At 41.0% G+C, this 16,799-nt stretch overlaps 1 protein-coding gene across 1 annotated transcript in view; it reads right to left on the reverse strand.

The window, feature by feature from the left end:
* The window catches only part of LOC135542291 (metabotropic glutamate receptor 4-like), a 281,114-nt gene that overhangs the window by 19,324 nt on the left and 244,991 nt on the right, over window positions 1–16,799 (reverse strand). The window contains exon 8 of the mRNA XM_064969153.1: window positions 15,453–16,388. Coding sequence (XP_064825225.1) covers window positions 15,453–16,388 — 936 coding nt within the window. The remainder of the gene's footprint in view (window positions 1–15,452; window positions 16,389–16,799) is intronic.

Genomic DNA, 16,799 nt, shown 5'->3' on the forward strand with positions numbered 1-16,799 from the left:
GCCAGTGTTGTGATTTCCAGTTCCCTTAATCCTTGGTCAGATCACTGAATAGCACATCCTGTCTTCAGGTGCGCAACTGAAAAAAATGCCCGTTAGGAACTGGACTTCATTTTGAAAACTTCTAGCTATTGAATACAGATATCTCTGTGATCAATTTGATCGTTTATTAACGTTTACTAATACCTAAACTTGGATTACAGAAGTAGGTTGAAGTGATTTGTCAAAGTTTATAGGCAACTTTATGAATTTTATAAAATGACGTCGCGTTCGGAAACGTGACTTTTTCCATGGATTTCTCGGTGTTCATAAATGGACATTTTGGGTATATATGGATCGATTTAATCGAAAAAAAGACCCAATTGTGATGTTTATGGGACATATAGGAGTAACAACAAAGAAGCTCATCAAAGGTAATGAATGTTTTATATTTTATTTCTGTGTTTTGGTTAGCGCCGGCTACGCTAATTTCTTTGTTTACGTCCCCTTTGTGTGTTTCTGGGGGCTGCATGCTATCAGATAATAGCTTCTCATGCTTTCGCGGAAAAGCATTTTACAAATCTGACATGTTGGCTATATTCACAACGAGTGTGGCTTGAATTGAGTACCCTGCATGTGAATTTTAATGAAAGTTTGAGTTGTATCGAGTACAATTAGTTGGCGCTCTGGAATTTCCGCAGATTTGGTTCCTGTACAGGTACATAATCCTGAAGAAGATTTATTGACCAAATACTTATTTTCCACCATAATTTGCAAATAAATTCATTAAAAATCCTACAATGTGATTTTCTGGATTTTTTTCTCCTCATTCTGTCTGTCATAGTTGAAGTGTGCCTATGATGAAAATTACAGGCCTCTCTCATATTTTTAAGTGGGAGAACTTGCACAATTGGTGGCTGACTAAATACTTTTTTCCCCCACTGTACAGTGGGGAGAACAAGTATTTGATACACTGCCGATTATGCAGGTTTCCCTACTTACAAAGCATGTAGAGGCCTGTAATTTTTATCATAGGTACACTTCAACTGTGAGAGACGGAATCTTAAACAAAAATCCAGAAAATCACATTGTATGATTTTTAATTAAGTAACTAATTTGCATTTTATTGCATGACATAAGTATTTGATCACCTACAAACCAGTAAGAATTCCGGCTCTCACATACCTGTTTTTCTTTGAAGCCCTCCTGTTCTCCACTTATTACCTGTATTAACTGAACCTGTTTGAACTCGTTACCTGTATAAAAGACACCTGTCCACACACTCAATCAAACAGACTCCAACCTCTCCACAATGGCCAAGACCAGAGAGTTGGTAAGGACATCAGGGATACAATTGTAGACCTGCACAAGGCTGGGATGGGACAATAGGCAAGCAGCTTGGTGAGAAGGCAACAACTGTTGGCGCAATTATTAGAAAATGGAAGAAGTTCAAGATGACGGTCAATCACCCTCGGTCTGGGGCTCCATGCAAGATCTCACCTCGTGGGGCATCAATGATCATGAGGAAGGTTTGGGATCAGCCCAGAACTACACGGCAGGACGTGGTCAATGACCTGAAGAGAGCTGGGACCACAGTCTCAAAGAAAATCATTAGTAACACACTACGCCGTCATGGATTAAAATCCTGCAGCGCATGCATGGTCCCCTGCTCAAGCCAGCGCATGTCCAGGCCCGTCTGAAGGTTGCCAATGACCATCTGGATGATCCAGAGGAGGAATGGGAGAAGGTAATGTGGTGTGATGAGACAAAATATAGAGCTTTTTGGTCTAAACTCCACTCGCCGTGTTTGGAGGAAGAAGAAGGATGAGTACAACCCCAAGAATACCATCCCAACCGTGAAGCATGGAGGTGGAAACATCATTCTTTGGGGATGCTTTTCTGCAAAGGGGACAGGGCGATGGATCCTAAACAACATTTGCCGTGTGTCTGTCGATATTTTGTAGCTAATTTTGAAAAAGGTTTGGCGTTATAGTTTAAGTATTTTTCGGTCGATTTCTTAGCCAAGCATGGTGAAGAAACAGGAGCTTTTTCGCCTTTTTTTGTAAAAAAGGAACATTTGCTATCTAACTGGAAGTCTCCTGAGTGAAAGCATCCAAAGTTCTTCAAAGGTAAATTATTTAATTTGGTTGCTTTTCTTATTTTCGTGAAAATGTTGCCTGCTGCCAGCAGAGCCTAGCATAGCATTATGCCATGATAAACTTACACAAATGCTTGTCGAGCGTTGGCTGTAACGCATATTTTGAAAATCTGAGATGACAGTGTTGTTAACAAAAGGCTAAGCTTGTGTTTGAATATATTTATTTCATTTCATTTGCGATTTTCATGAATAAGAAAAGTTGCGTTATGCTAATGCACTTGAGGCTATGATTACGCTCCCGGATACGGGTTTGCTCGTCGCAAGAGGTTTAACAACCCTCCAGGCAAGCTTCAATGCCATACAACTCTCCTTCCGTGGCCTCCAATGGCTCTTAAATACAAGTAAAACTAAATGCATGCTCTTCAACGGATCGCTGCCTGCACCTGCCCGCCTGTCCAACATCGCTCCTCGGGACGGCTCTGACTTAGAATACGTGGACAACTACAAATACCTAGGTGTCTGGTTAGACTGTAAACTCTCCTTCCAGACCCATATCAAACATCTCCAATCCAAAGTTAAATCTAGAATTGGCTTCCTATTTTGCAACAAAGCATCCTTCACTCATGCGTCCAAACATACCCTTGTAAAACTGACCATCCTACCAATCCTCGACTTCGCCGATGTCATTTACAAAATAGCCTCCAATACCCTACTCAACAAATTGGATGCAGTCTATCACAGTGCAATCCGTTTTGTCACCAACGCCCCATATTGCGAACTGTACGCTCGTTGGCTGGCCCTCACTTCATACTCGTCGCCAAACCCACTGGCTCCATGTCATCTACAAGACCCTGCTAGGTAAAGTCCCCCCTTATCTCAGCTCGCTGGTCACCATAGCATCACCCACCTGTCGCACGCGCTCCAGCAGGTATATCTCTCTGGTCACCCCCAAAACCAATTCTGTCTTTGGCTGCCTCTCCTTCCAGTTCTTTGCTGCCAATGACTGGAACGAACTACAAAAATCTCTGAAACTGGAAACACTTATCTCACTCACTAGCTTTAAGCACCAACTGTCAGAGCAGCTCACAGATTACTGCACCTGTACATAGCCCACATATAATTTAGCCCAAACAACTACCTCTTTCCCTACTGTATTTATTTTATTTATTTTGCTCCTTTGCACCCCATTATTTTTATTTCTACTTTGCACATTCTTCCACTGCAAATCTACCATTCCAGTGTTTTACTTGATATATTGTATTTACTTTGCCACCATGGCCTTTTTTGCCTTTACCTCCCATATCTCACCTCATTTACTCACATCGTATATAGACTTGTTTATACTGTATTATTTATTGACTGTACAGTGCCTTGCGAAAGTATTCAGCCCCCTTGAACTTTGCGACCTTTTGCCACATTTCAGGCTTCAAACATAAAGATATAAAACTGTATTTTTTGTGAAGAATCAACAACAAGTGGGACACAATCATGAAGTAGAACGACATTTATTGGATATTTCAAACTTTTTCAACAAATCAAATACTGAAAAATTGGGCGTACAAAATTATTCAGCCCCTTTACTTTCAGAAGTTCAGTGAGGATCTCTGAATGATCCAATGTTGACCTAAATGACGAATGATGATAAATACAATCCACCTGTGTGTAATCAAGTCTCCGTATAAATGCACCTGCACTGTGGTAGTCTCAGATGTCCGTTAAAAGCGCAGAGAGCATCATGAAGAACAAGGAACACACCAGGCAGGTCCGAGATACTGTTGTGAAGAAGTTTAAAGCCGGATTTGGATACAAAAAGATTTCCCAAGCTGTAACTTCTTGCGTCGAGCAATCCCGGATCCGGGATCCTATTTATAGCCTCAAGCTCATTAGCATAACGCAACGTTAACTATTCATGAAAATCGCAAATGAAATGAAATAAATATATTTGCTCTCAAGCTTAGACTTTTGTTAACAACACTGTCATCTCAGATGTTCAAAATATGTTTTTCAACCATAGCTAAACAAGCATTTGTGTAAGAGTATTGATAGCTAGCGTAGCATTTAGCGTAGCATTTAGAGGGCAACATTTGCACAAAAACCAGAAAAGAATTCAAATAAAATCATTTACCTTTGAAGAACTTCGGATGTTTTCAATGAGGAGACTCTCAGTTACATACCAAATGTTCAGTTTTTCCCTGAAAGATTCTTTGTGTAGGAGAAATCGCTCCGTTTTGTACATCACGTTTGGGTACCAAAAAAAATGAAAATTCAGTCATCAAAACGGCGAACTGTTTTCCAAATTAACTCCATAATATCGACTGAAGCACGGCAAACGCTGTTTAGAATCAATCCTCAAGGTGTTTTTCACATATCTCTTCATTGATATATAATTTGTGGATGTCTACTTTCTCCTCTGAATCGCTTGGAAAAAGATGTGCAGTTGAAGATGACTCACCAATGTCGACGGAGGACACCGGGCGGACACCTGGCAAATGTAGTCTCTTATGGCCAATCTTCCAATGAGAGACAATGAAAAACAGTGCCTCAAAAATCCTGCTCATTTCCTGTTTGACGTTTCATCTTTGTTTCGCCTGTAGCATCAGTTCCGGGGCACTCACAGACAATATCTTTGCAGTTTTGGAAACGTCAGAGTGTTCTCTTTCCAAAGCAGTCAATTATATGCATAGTCGAGCATCTTTTTGTGACAAAGTATTGAGCTTAAAACGGGCACGTTTTTTTATCCAATAATGAAATAGCGCCCCCATAGATGTAAGAGGTTAAACATCCCAAGGAGCACTGTGCAAGCGATAATATTGAAATGGAAGGAGTATCAGACCACTGCAAATCTACCAAGACCTGGCCGTCCCTCTAAACTTTCAGCTCATACAAGGAGAAGACTGATCAGAGATGCATCCAAGAGGCCCATGATCACTCTGGATGAACTGCAGAGATCTACAGCTGAGGTGGGAGACTCTGTCCATAGGACAACAATCAGTCGTATATTGCACAAATCTGGCCTTTATGGAAGAGTGGCAAGGAGGAAGAAATTTCTTGAAGATATCCATAAAAAGTGTTGTTTAAAGTTTGCCAGAAGCCACCTGGGAGACACACCAAACATGTGGAAGAAGGTGCTCTGGTCAGATGAAACCAAAATTGAACTTTTTGGCAACAATGCAAAATGTTATGTTTGGCGTAAAATCAACACAGCCCATCACCCTGAACACACCATACCCACTGTCAAACATGGTGGTGGCAGCATCATGGTTTGGGCCTGCTTTTCTTCAGCAGGGACAGGGAAGATGGTTAAAATTGATGGGAAGATGGATGGAGCCAAATACAGGACCATTCTGGAAGTAAAACCGGATGGAGTCTGCAAAAGACCTGAGACTGGGACGGAGATTTGTCTTCCAACAAGACAATGATCCAAAACATAAAGCAAAATCTACAATGGAATGGTTCAAAAATAAACATATCCAGGTGTTAGAATGGCCAAGTCAAAGTCCAGACCTGAATCCAATCGAGAATCTGTGGAAAGAACTGAAAACTGCTGTTCAAATGCTCTCCATCCAACCTCACTGAGCTCGAGCTGTTTTGCAAGGAGGAATGGGAAAAAAATTCAGTCTCTCGATGTGCAAAACTGATAGAGACATACCCCAAGCGACTTACAGCTGTAATCGCAGCAAAAGGTGGAGCTACAAAGTCTTAACTTAAGGGGGCTGAATAATTTTGCACGCCCAATTTTTCAGTTTTTGATTTGTTAAAAAAGTTTGAAATGTCCAATAAATGTCGTTCCACTTCATGATTGTGTCCCACTTGTTGTTGATTCTTCACAAAAAAATACAGTTTTATATCTTTATGTTTGAAGCCTGAAATGTGGCAAAAGGTCGCAAAGTTCAAGGGGGCCGAATACTTTCGCAAGGCACTGTATGTTTGTTTTACTCCATGTGTAACTCTGTGTCATTGTATGTGTCGAAATGCTTTGCTTTATCTTGGCCAGGTCGCAATTGTAAATGAGAACTTGGTCTCAACTTGCCTACCTGTTTAAATAAAAGTGAAATAAAAAAAATGTAAAAACAAATTCGGCTATTGTTATCATATAGAAACATAATTGAATATTGTACATCATATTAGCATCAAAATGCATTATTTTTAATTCAATTTCACATATTTAATTGGTTCGTATTTCATATTTGTTACATGTAATCTTTTGGTTCAACCTTAATGCATAATGAGCATCATCAGCAGGGGGAACATATTCTGTGTACACTAATAAGCTCTAGAAAGAAAATATCAATTTATAAGACTTCATAAAATAAATAATTGTTCATAAGAAAGGCCTGAGATCAAAGTCAATATTCAAACCACTAAGCCTCAATTTGTAGTAGTATGATCTCGATGTTACCTCCTCTTCTTGGTAGAGCAACATGCCCAATGCCTGTGTATTGGATGGTTAGCTTCAACAAAGTGAGCTGCTACTGGATAGTCAATGTTCTTACACCTGATTGAGCTGCGGTGTTCAGCTATGCGTTGTTTTAATTGTCTTTTCGTTTCCACATGAACAGGTGATGATTACTCTAGCATGAGATGATACCCCTAACAGGGATTTTTCGACCTGTATGTGGCTGTCTGAAGGATGTTTTTATAGTGCCATTGCACTGTGCACCTGAGCCACATTTGTAGTTCCCATTTGGGATAGGTGTAAAGAGTGTCTGAGTGGGCTCAGAGGGCATGTCAGATCTCACCAAGCTATCTCCAAAATTGCGACCACGCTTATAGACCACCCGTGGGGGTTCCTTGAAGAGGTGTGCGATTTTTTTTTTTTTTTTTTGTCTGATTGCAGAATAGAGTTTTTAGTAATTCCTCTCTTGGTTTTTGAGATAATTTCATCATTGCAGCATCAAGAGTCCTTGTAGCCTCTCATTTTGAATGCATCTGTCTTTTTTTTGCATTGCTGTCGAAGGGCCACATTCGTTTAACCCTGCATAACTGGTTATATGGTAGACCATTCTTGGGGGGAAGGGGATGCATACTATCCGCACGTAGCAGGGTATTGCGATCTGTGGGCTTTGTGTATAAGTCTGTGTGTAATGCATCATTCTCTTTGACGATCCATAAGTCCAGGGAGTTTATTTCTCTCTCATCAGTCTGCATGGTGAATTTGAGGTATTCAGAGCTCTTGTTTAGTAGAGTTTGGAATTAATTTAGTTTCTGCTGACTTCCTTCCCAGAGCACAAATACATCATCTATGTATCTCTTCCACATTAGGATTTGAGAAAGTAAGGGGTGTGTCTCTGTTTCATTAAGGAGTGCTTCCTCAAATTGTCCCACATACAGGTTTGCGTAGTTGGGGGAAAAGGGGGAGCCCATGGCTACACCCCGAATTTGAAGGAAAAAGTCTGACTCAAAGATTAAGTAGTTATTGGATAATACCAGTTCAGTAAGTTGTAAGATGCAGTCATTGGATGGAGCAAGGGTCGAGTCTCTCTGCTGAAGGAAGTGTTGCAGCGCCTGCAAGCCTCCAGTGTGTGGGATGTGGTCAGCAGGGTGCCCTCTGGTATCCTTCCTAAGCCCTCTATCAATGAGATCCTGTGACTAGTGTCTTTGACAAAAGATGGGAGATTCTCAAACATCGGTTTAATGTGGTAATCCACAAATGTAGAAATGTTGGATGTCACAGAGTCGATTACTGCTACAATGGGTCTACCTGGAGGAGGAGACACTTGTTTGTGTAATTTAGCGACGGTATAGAAAGTTGAAAAATGAACAACTACCAAAGCAGAGTGGGGTCATTGGTCTGTCTGTCTCTCTGTTTAGGCAGCTGATGGCGTGAGGACTGTTTCTGACCTAGCATTACAGCAAATGGACACTTCACAGCATGTAATCTAAGGCTGTTGAACTAACCTACTTTTTTTAACAGCCGAGAGGCAACGACAAGAACACTGTAAACAGCATAATGAAAACTTGATATCATAAAAGAGATGGACAAAACCACTCACTAGCCGTCAGGTGTTCGAGCACCATAATGGCAGCTCTTTCTAAGGCGGCCAATTGTGTTGGAATTGTGTCCATTGTGAGGAGAGAAACCTTGTCCTTGGACTCCATTGTGAAGCGTTCCTACCACTCCTCCCACTGACCCCTACCTGACAGACATCCTCTGATTTACTGCACCTCTCCAGGTGAGGCAGTGCCACATCGATTTCCAGCATCCAGCATCATGCTCTGTGATCACACACTAAAGATAGACCAGATTTGACTGATAGAGAAGGCCTCTTATATGGCATTTGTTACATTTCTCCTGACACAGGATGACAAATAAATTAGTGTAATTGGAGTGCCAGTCGAGGGAGGCATGCAGTAAACTGGTGATGAGCACATAGGCGGACAGATAAGCTAAATCAAGACCCAGAGCCACTCAAGCATTTAATTTGCTCTAAAAGACATGTCATTTCCAGCTGCAAGGCTTTGTTGGGCTTGTCACTTTGCATGATTACGAGGTGCTTTTGTTTTTGCATGTTAATTTCTTATAAAGGAACATTGTTTACATAACAGCACAGATGATCTATCACAGAATTATTCTAATTGATTGGAAAATCAAGAAGTTTGCGTGTACTGCAGCCCAGTATTGTTGATTGTGGACGGCATTATCCTGAATATTTTAGCTTGAAAAAGAGAATCTTTAAGAACAAATAGCACAGTAATTCAACACTAAATCTCATGTCTTCTCATCATACCGCCGAGGCATATTTACGCTACATTCAAAGTTCCCTAAGTGTGCATGTGTGTAATATGACAAGCTACTGTCGTGCACATTAAGATGATAGAGAAAGCAGAGAGAGCAGTATAAGGGAAGTCTTAGCTCAGTCACACCACTCTATTCTCTCTCTCACCTACAGTGACAGAGCTCTAGCCTCCTGGCAGTGGTGGCCCTCCTCCTCCTGAAGAATTCAAAGTTCTCGCCACAATTGTGTCTGCCCTTTTCCAAGGGGAAAAAAACGAATGAATGAATGTTTAATGTGAATTGGGAGAAGAAAAGCCACCTCTTATCTTAAGCCTCTATAAGAGAACTTGTTCCAGGATTTCAAATTGAATTAGAAGAGCTGGGTTTCTGCAGGATTGTGAGGAGAAACAAAAAGTAGGGCACCTCCTGTTTTGTGATTCAAAGCCACACTAGCTAATGGATTACCTCATCTAGGAAAAGTGTACGCTAAGTCTCCTTCACGATTCTCTTTTATCTTTCAAGGCAGAAGATGGACAGCTGGAAGACAGTAGTTATTGATATCCATTGCGGTTTGCTACTGATTACAGGAGATAAGCAATGTTCAGGTCAATACCTGTTATTTAGTACATATGGAGCGTTTTGCAGTTTGTGTTAGTTTACCTTGTTCTTATTCATTTTGTGATGAACGATCCTTTAAAGGCTGATCCATATGCCAGTAGCAGACAGGATTTAGAAGCGCTTAAGCAAAAACGGCATAATCTTCTTGTAAAAAGTGGTTTTCCCTTTTGATCCCTGCACTTGTGTTTCTGTTCTTCAGGTGAGTATGCATTGTGTTAACACCACAACAGGTCATACTGATAAAGGAAGTTGACTGTTACACACAGTCAATCTAGCTCAGTAAGGGCTTCATTACGTTAGCACACAATGGACATTTAGCACAGTGACTGAGTGCATCTAACTCGCAATGTTCCTATGCAGTGCACGGTAATGCATTGCGGAAGAATACACACATGTTGAATGCAGTTCATAAGTGATAGTCAGTCTTACAAGATATACATTTTAGCCATGTACAAAGCTGAGTAGAGATCCCAGCAGAATGTACTCTGTTTTTTTCTGCCTCTGCAGCCTAGTGGGAAGACTGTGATGATGATGACATTATAGTATAGCTCTTTAGACCCTCCCCCCTTTCTGTTGTTTTACTCCAGCACCACCGATGGTGTCATCCCTGCCAGTGCAAGGCATTCACTAGCCTCTCGCTCCTGAGTAAATAACCAGTGCTCATGACAGCTACTGAGGCCCCATTCTTTGTCTATCTGCCAAAAAGATCTGCTTCCACCTACTCATTTTAACCATTGTTTTTATCCCAAGGCTGTGGAGCCCAATAGTACACTGTACTGCAGCTATGGTTATGTGCTAAAAACTCAACATCCACACTGTAAACCCCAAGGCATTTTTAACTCAAATACTTCTGGTAAGTTGAACTCAAGTCAATGAAAAGTGATTAGGCCTATTACTTAAAATGTTAATGTGGTACTGAATCAAAACTAAATGAGAAGTCACATCAACTACATTAAAAAAAGTTATGATAACAAATGTACTTTTTTTTTAAATTATTGTTTTAAATATCTGTGTTTTTGCGTTTACATTGAGTGATTAATTGATTAATCTTATGCGACACAACGATAAATAACATGCGTTTTTGTAAACTAATCCAGTCATTTTGTTAGATTTTTTTACACCCGTTACGAAAATGGTTGTTCCAGTTTAAATGGCTTAGGTAGTCTCGTCACACTGTTCCTAATCCTGGTAGTCATTTTGAATGAAGGTTGCGGGTGAATAAACCACTTCAGCTGTTAGATAGCTTAACTCTGGCGGGATTGTAATAGGATTTCCACATCACTCTGTAAACCAGCATACATTTACATTTAAGTCATTTAGCAGACGCTCTTATCCAGAGCGACTTACAAATTGGATGTGACTTGCAATGTAAGGTTGCAACCTTCTGGTAAATTTTCAAGGTTTCCCAGAAATCCCGGGTGGAAGATTCCTGGAAATTCTTCTAACAGGATTTTAGAAAATCTGGGGATTTTGGGAAAGTTAACGGAATTTTGCAAGCCTATTTGCAGGCCGGTAAACCATGAGCTTCAGGCCACTGTATCAAAAACATGAAGTGCCTTCGGCACTCAAGGACCAGGATTGCCTACCCCTGCTCTACAGGGTCACAGTGACTCCATCAGTTTGAGTAATGACTACAAAATCACTAACTATACTCAGATATATTAACTGCAACAGGTTTCCTCAAAAGTTTTAATTAATGACAGCACATTGGGGTTTACAGTGCATCCATTTCTCCCAGTGTCCCCAGCTGACCTCTACATCCCAGCAGACCTGGGGTTCAAAGAGTATTTGGTTTCTTTCTAAATCTTATGCTGCACTTGATTCAGCTTGGTTGTCACAACAGAACCAATGAAATAGTCCAAAAAAGTGCAAACCCCGCCCATCTGACACTCCATTCCAGGCAGGCTTAATCGAATGCTTGAACGTTTTTGAATTAAAACCAATACAATTTTCCCCTAGGTGTGAATCCCAGTGTTCAGTGGATTTGCCGTTCACCAGGCCAGAATCATTGATTTGACACAATGACACGAGTGTGAGCTCTGTGGTTGTGTAAACAGCTCAACGGTCACTAATACACTGTGGCACGTGGCTGTCACATACGCATGAGTCACGGAATAACAAGCAGGCTACTGTATGCAAAGGGCCTGCAGAGTTTATAGGAATTATCTTCAAATTCTCTGCATGAAGAATAGGACATTTCTTCAGATCAAAACTTCTAATATTTAAGTAATTAATGCCTTAGCAGTTTTATATTGACACTAACCTCCCCAATGTAATTATATCTCAGATATACTGTAATCACAGAATTATACAATCCTCTGCTTGTAATTCTAGTCTTCATAAAACCAAGACTGCAGGGGAGATTAAAACTTAATGATTACAAAATGAAAATCGGTGCTCTGACACAGAGTATAACAGAAAAATTCACCATCCCTTAGCCTACAGTTTCCGCACCCCCGCAGAAATCGAATTAACATAATGGAAACAATCTGTCAATCTGTCTGTTTCAGCCAAATATATCTGTTTTGCATGGGCTGCATCTCAATCCACTGCATCAAGCGATATCACCCTTCTGCATCTGCGGTGAAAGGCAGTGGTGGGAAAAGTACCCAATTGTCATACTTGAGTAAAAGTAAAGATACCTTAACAGATAATGACTCAAGTAAAAGTGAAAGTCACCCAGTAAAATACTACTTGAGTAAAAGTCTAAAAGTATTTGGTTATAAATATACTTAAGTATCAAAAGTAAATGTAATTGCTAAAATATACTTTTAAGTATCAAAAGTAAAAAATATTTTCAAATTCCTTACACTACCGGTCCAAATTTTAGAACAACTACTCATTCAAGGGTTTTTACTGTATTTTTACTATTTTGAAATTTTTTGAATAATAGTGAAGATATCAAAACTATGAAATAAAATATATATGGAATCATGTAGTAACCAAAAAAGTGTTAAACAAATCAAAACATATTTTATATTTGAGATTCTTCAAATAGCCACCATTTGCCTTGATGGCAGCTTTGCACACTCTTGGCATTGTCTCAACCGGCTTCACCTGAAATGCTTTTCCAACAGTCTTGAAGGAGTTCCCACACATGCTAAGCACTTGTTGGCTGCTTTCCTTCACTCTGCGGTCCAACTCATCCCAAACAAATGATAGTCTCACTAAGCCCAAACCACATGGGATGGTGTATTGCTGCAGAATGACACACAGTCTCCTCTGAACACATGGTGTTGAGATATGGCTGTTTACTTGAACCCTGTGAAGCATTTATTTGGGCTGCAATTTCTGAGGCTGTTAACTCTAATTTTTTACATTTTATTTTACCTTTATTTAACTAGGCAAGTCAGTTAAGAACAAATTCTTATTTTCAATGACGGCCTAGGAACAGTGAGTTAACTGCCTATTCAGGGGCAGAACGACAGATTTGTACCTTGTCAGCTCGAGGATTTGAACTTGCAACCTTCCGGTTATTAGTCCAACACTCTAACCACTAGGCTACCCTGCCGCAGAAGATAATGAACTTATCTTCTGCAGCAGAGGGAACTCTGGGTCTTCCATTCCTGTGGCGGTTCTCATAAGGGTCAGTTTCATCACAGCGCTTGATGGTTTTTACAACTGAACTTTAAGAAAATATCAAGGTTCTTGAAATGTTCCTTATTGACTGACCTTCATGCCTTAAAGTATGTCATTTCTCTTTGCTTATTTGAGCTGTTCTTGCGATAACACGGACTTGGTCTTTTACCAAATAGGGCTATCTTCTGTATACCACCACTGCCTTGTCACAACACAACTGAATGTCTCAACTCATTAAGAAGGAAAGAAATTCTACAAGTTAACTTTTAACAAGGCACACCTGTTAACCTCTTGAATCTATAGGGGCGCTATTTCATTATTGGATAAAAAAACGTGCCCGTTTTAAGCGCAATATTTTGTCACAAAAAGATGCTCGACTATGCATATAATTGACAGCTTTGGAAAGAAAACACTCTGACGTTTCCAAAACTGCAAAGATATTATCTGTGAGTGCCCCAGAACTGATGCTACAGGCGAAACCAAGATGAAACTTCAAACAGGAAAAGAGCAACATTTTTGAAGCTCTGTTTTCCAATGTCTCCTTATATGGCTGTGAATGCGACAGGAATGAGCCCACAATTTCTGCCGTTTCCCCAAGGTGTCTGCAGCATTGTGACGTATTTGTAGGCATATCATTGGAAGATTGACCATAAGAGACTACATTTGATAGGTGTCCGCCCGGTGTCCTCCGTCGAAATTGGTGAGTCATCTTCAGCTGCAAGTATTTTTCCATGGGATTCAGAGGAGAAAGTAGACTTCCACGAATGATATATCAATGAAGAGATATGTGAAAAACACCTTGAGGATTGATTCTAAACAGCGTTTGCCGTGTTTCAGTCGATATTATGGAGTTAATTTGGAAAAAAGTTTGCCGTTTTGATGACTGAATTTTCTTTTTTCTTTTTTTGGTAACCAAACGTGATGTACAAAACGGAGCGATTTCTCCTACACAAAGTATCTTTCAGGAAAAACTGAACATTTGCTATGTAACTGAGTCTCCTCATTGAAAACATCCAAAATTCTTCAAAGGTAAATGATTTTATTTGAATGCTTTTCTGGTTTTTGTGAAAATGTTGCCCGCTAAATGCTACGCTAAATGCTACGCTAGCTATCAATACTCTTACACAAATGCTTGTTTTGCTATGGTTGAAAAGCATATTTTGAAAATCTGAGATGACAGTGTTGTTAAGAAAAGGCTAAGCTTGAGAGATAGCATATTTATTTCATTTCATTTGCGATTTTCATAAAAAGTTAACGTTACGTTATGCTAATGAGCTTGAGGCTATAAATAGGATCCCGGATTGCTCGACGCAAGAAGTTAATTGAAATGCATTCCAGGTGACTACCTAATGAAGCTGGTTGAGAGAATGCCAAGAGTGTGCAAAGCTGTCATCAAGGACAAAGGGTGGCTACTTTGAAGAATCTCAAATATAAAATACATTTTGATTTGTTTAACACTTTTTGGGTAACTACATGATTCTATATGTGCTATTTCATAGTTTTGTTGCTTTCACTATTATTCTACAGTGTAGAAAATAGTACAAATAAAGTAGGTGTGTTCAAACATTTGACTGGTGCTGTAAATGGAATTAGTTTAAGACCAAAAATAAGGAGATAAATACATGTAAAAATACATATATAGTTTCCTGATACATAAGTGAAATAATCTGCATGTAAACAATTGTTAGAAAAATGACTCGTGCCATGCACAAAGTAGATGTCCTAAATGACATGATAAAACTATAGTTTACTAACAATACATGTGGACTGGTTGAAAAGTTTTAATGACTTCAACCTAAGTGTATGTAAACTTTCGACTTCAACCGTATGTGTAAATGTATTTTGCAAAGCTCGTGTACACAATGCATGCTCGAGTGGCGCAGTGGTCTAAGGCACTGCATCTCAGTGCTAGAGGCGTCACCACAGACACCCTGGTTTGATTCCAGGCTGTATCACAACCGGCCGTGATTGTCCGATAGGGCAGCGCACAACTGGCCCAGCTTCGTGCGGGTGTAGGCCGTCATTGTAAATAAGAATTTGTCCTTAACTGACTTGCCTAGTTAAATAAAGGTTTTTAAAAAATACAGGAAAGGGAAAATGGAGATACCTAGTCAGTGTGGTCAGCATGTTCGACTAGAGAGAAGCTCTGCCAGAAAAGGCTCATGCATACCATAGCATAATGCTTTTTTCATCCAGTCATGTCCACCTACCTACACTGACTCCCCAGCACACTCCTTCCATAAACGAACAATGGTGTAAAGGCCTCTCTATAAACAAAACATTATAAAAAAGCATTTTATTTCAACCAAGACAAAAGACAGAGAGAGTGTGTGAGAGAGAGACACAGAGAGAGAGAGAGAGAGAGGGACCCAGTCTGTATAATCCTCTTTGTGCTTATGCCATCCTTTTGGATATCAACAAGTGCAAAAACAAACAGACCAGAAAAAAACACACCTCTGAGCTTACCTTCTCTGTGGACTGGGAGGTACCAAAGAAGATGGGGATGAAGGCCAGCCAGATGATACAGGTGGTGTACATGGTGAAGCCGATGGGCTTGGCCTCGTTGAAGGCCTCCGGCACGCCTCGAGTCTTGATGGCGTACACTGTGCAGGTGACCATTAGCAGCATGCTGTAGCCGAGCAGGCAAATCAGAGAAAGGTCAGAGATGTCACATTTGAGCACGCCACGGGCCATGTCCGGATTGGCCATGCGCTGGTCCTCGTAGTCGATGATGGCCTGAGAAGGGTCCACGCCAAACCAGATACACACCCCCAGTAGCTGCACCGAAGTCAGGCTGAAGGTGATGACCAGCTGGGAGGCTGGGGAGATGAACCTGGGGGCGCTCACCGACATGGATCCCTGCTCGAAGATGCGGTAGATGCGGTTAGTCTTGGTTAGCAGGGCTGCGTAGCTGATACTCATCCCCAGACCCAGGAAGATCCGTCTGAGGGAGCAGATGCCCACGTCAGGGGCAGATATCATGAGAAAAGTGGTGGCGTAGCACATGAAGATACCCGTCAGTAGAACGTAGCTGAGCTCGCGGCCTGACGCCTTGACGATGGGCGTGTCATTGTAGCGGATAAAGGTGACCACCACAAACAGAGTGGCCATGATGCCCACCACAGAGATGAGGACAGGTATGACGGCCCAGGGGGAACTCCATTCCAGCTTGACAATGGGGATGGGACGGCAGGCCGTGTGGTTCTCGTTGGGACGCAGATCAAAGCGGCACATCTTGCAGCTGTAGGTGTCTGCCTGGTACTGGTAGCCGTCGCAGCGCTCGCAGTGCCAGCAGCAAGGGATGCCCTTCACTATTTTCTTGCGCTCTCCGTCCTGGCAGGGGTGGCTGCAGATGGAGTAAGGGATCTGACGACCTCCACCTGGCCAGTGCATTGCTCGGATCTGATTGAGATGAAGAGGAGAGGAGGGGTACAGTCAAACACTTCTCAAATAACTAACACTATAACCCATACACAGTCTCTTCTTGTTTAATGAAAATTGCCACTGGCATGCGGTTCGTTTTGGGGATTCTCCTCTCCCAAACTCTATTTGCCTTTTTAAAACAGTATATTTAGTGTCATGTTATTCACTTTTTTGCCATCGGTGTTGGTTGTTAAATTCATAGGCGGCAAACTCATCCCCAAATGTGTATTTCATTAACAGATATAAGAATCCTAATTGACTAAAATATCCTTAGGAAAGAGAATTGGTGCACACTACAGTAGGTGCCCAGGACTAGAATATACAACACCATTCCATTCATTCTGTGTTCACAGCATTGAAAGAGGTACAGACCCAGATCAACTCCATAGA

Source organism: Oncorhynchus masou, chromosome 6, assembly GCF_036934945.1.
Source record: "Oncorhynchus masou masou isolate Uvic2021 chromosome 6, UVic_Omas_1.1, whole genome shotgun sequence".
Taxonomy (NCBI): Eukaryota; Metazoa; Chordata; class Actinopteri; order Salmoniformes; family Salmonidae; genus Oncorhynchus; species Oncorhynchus masou.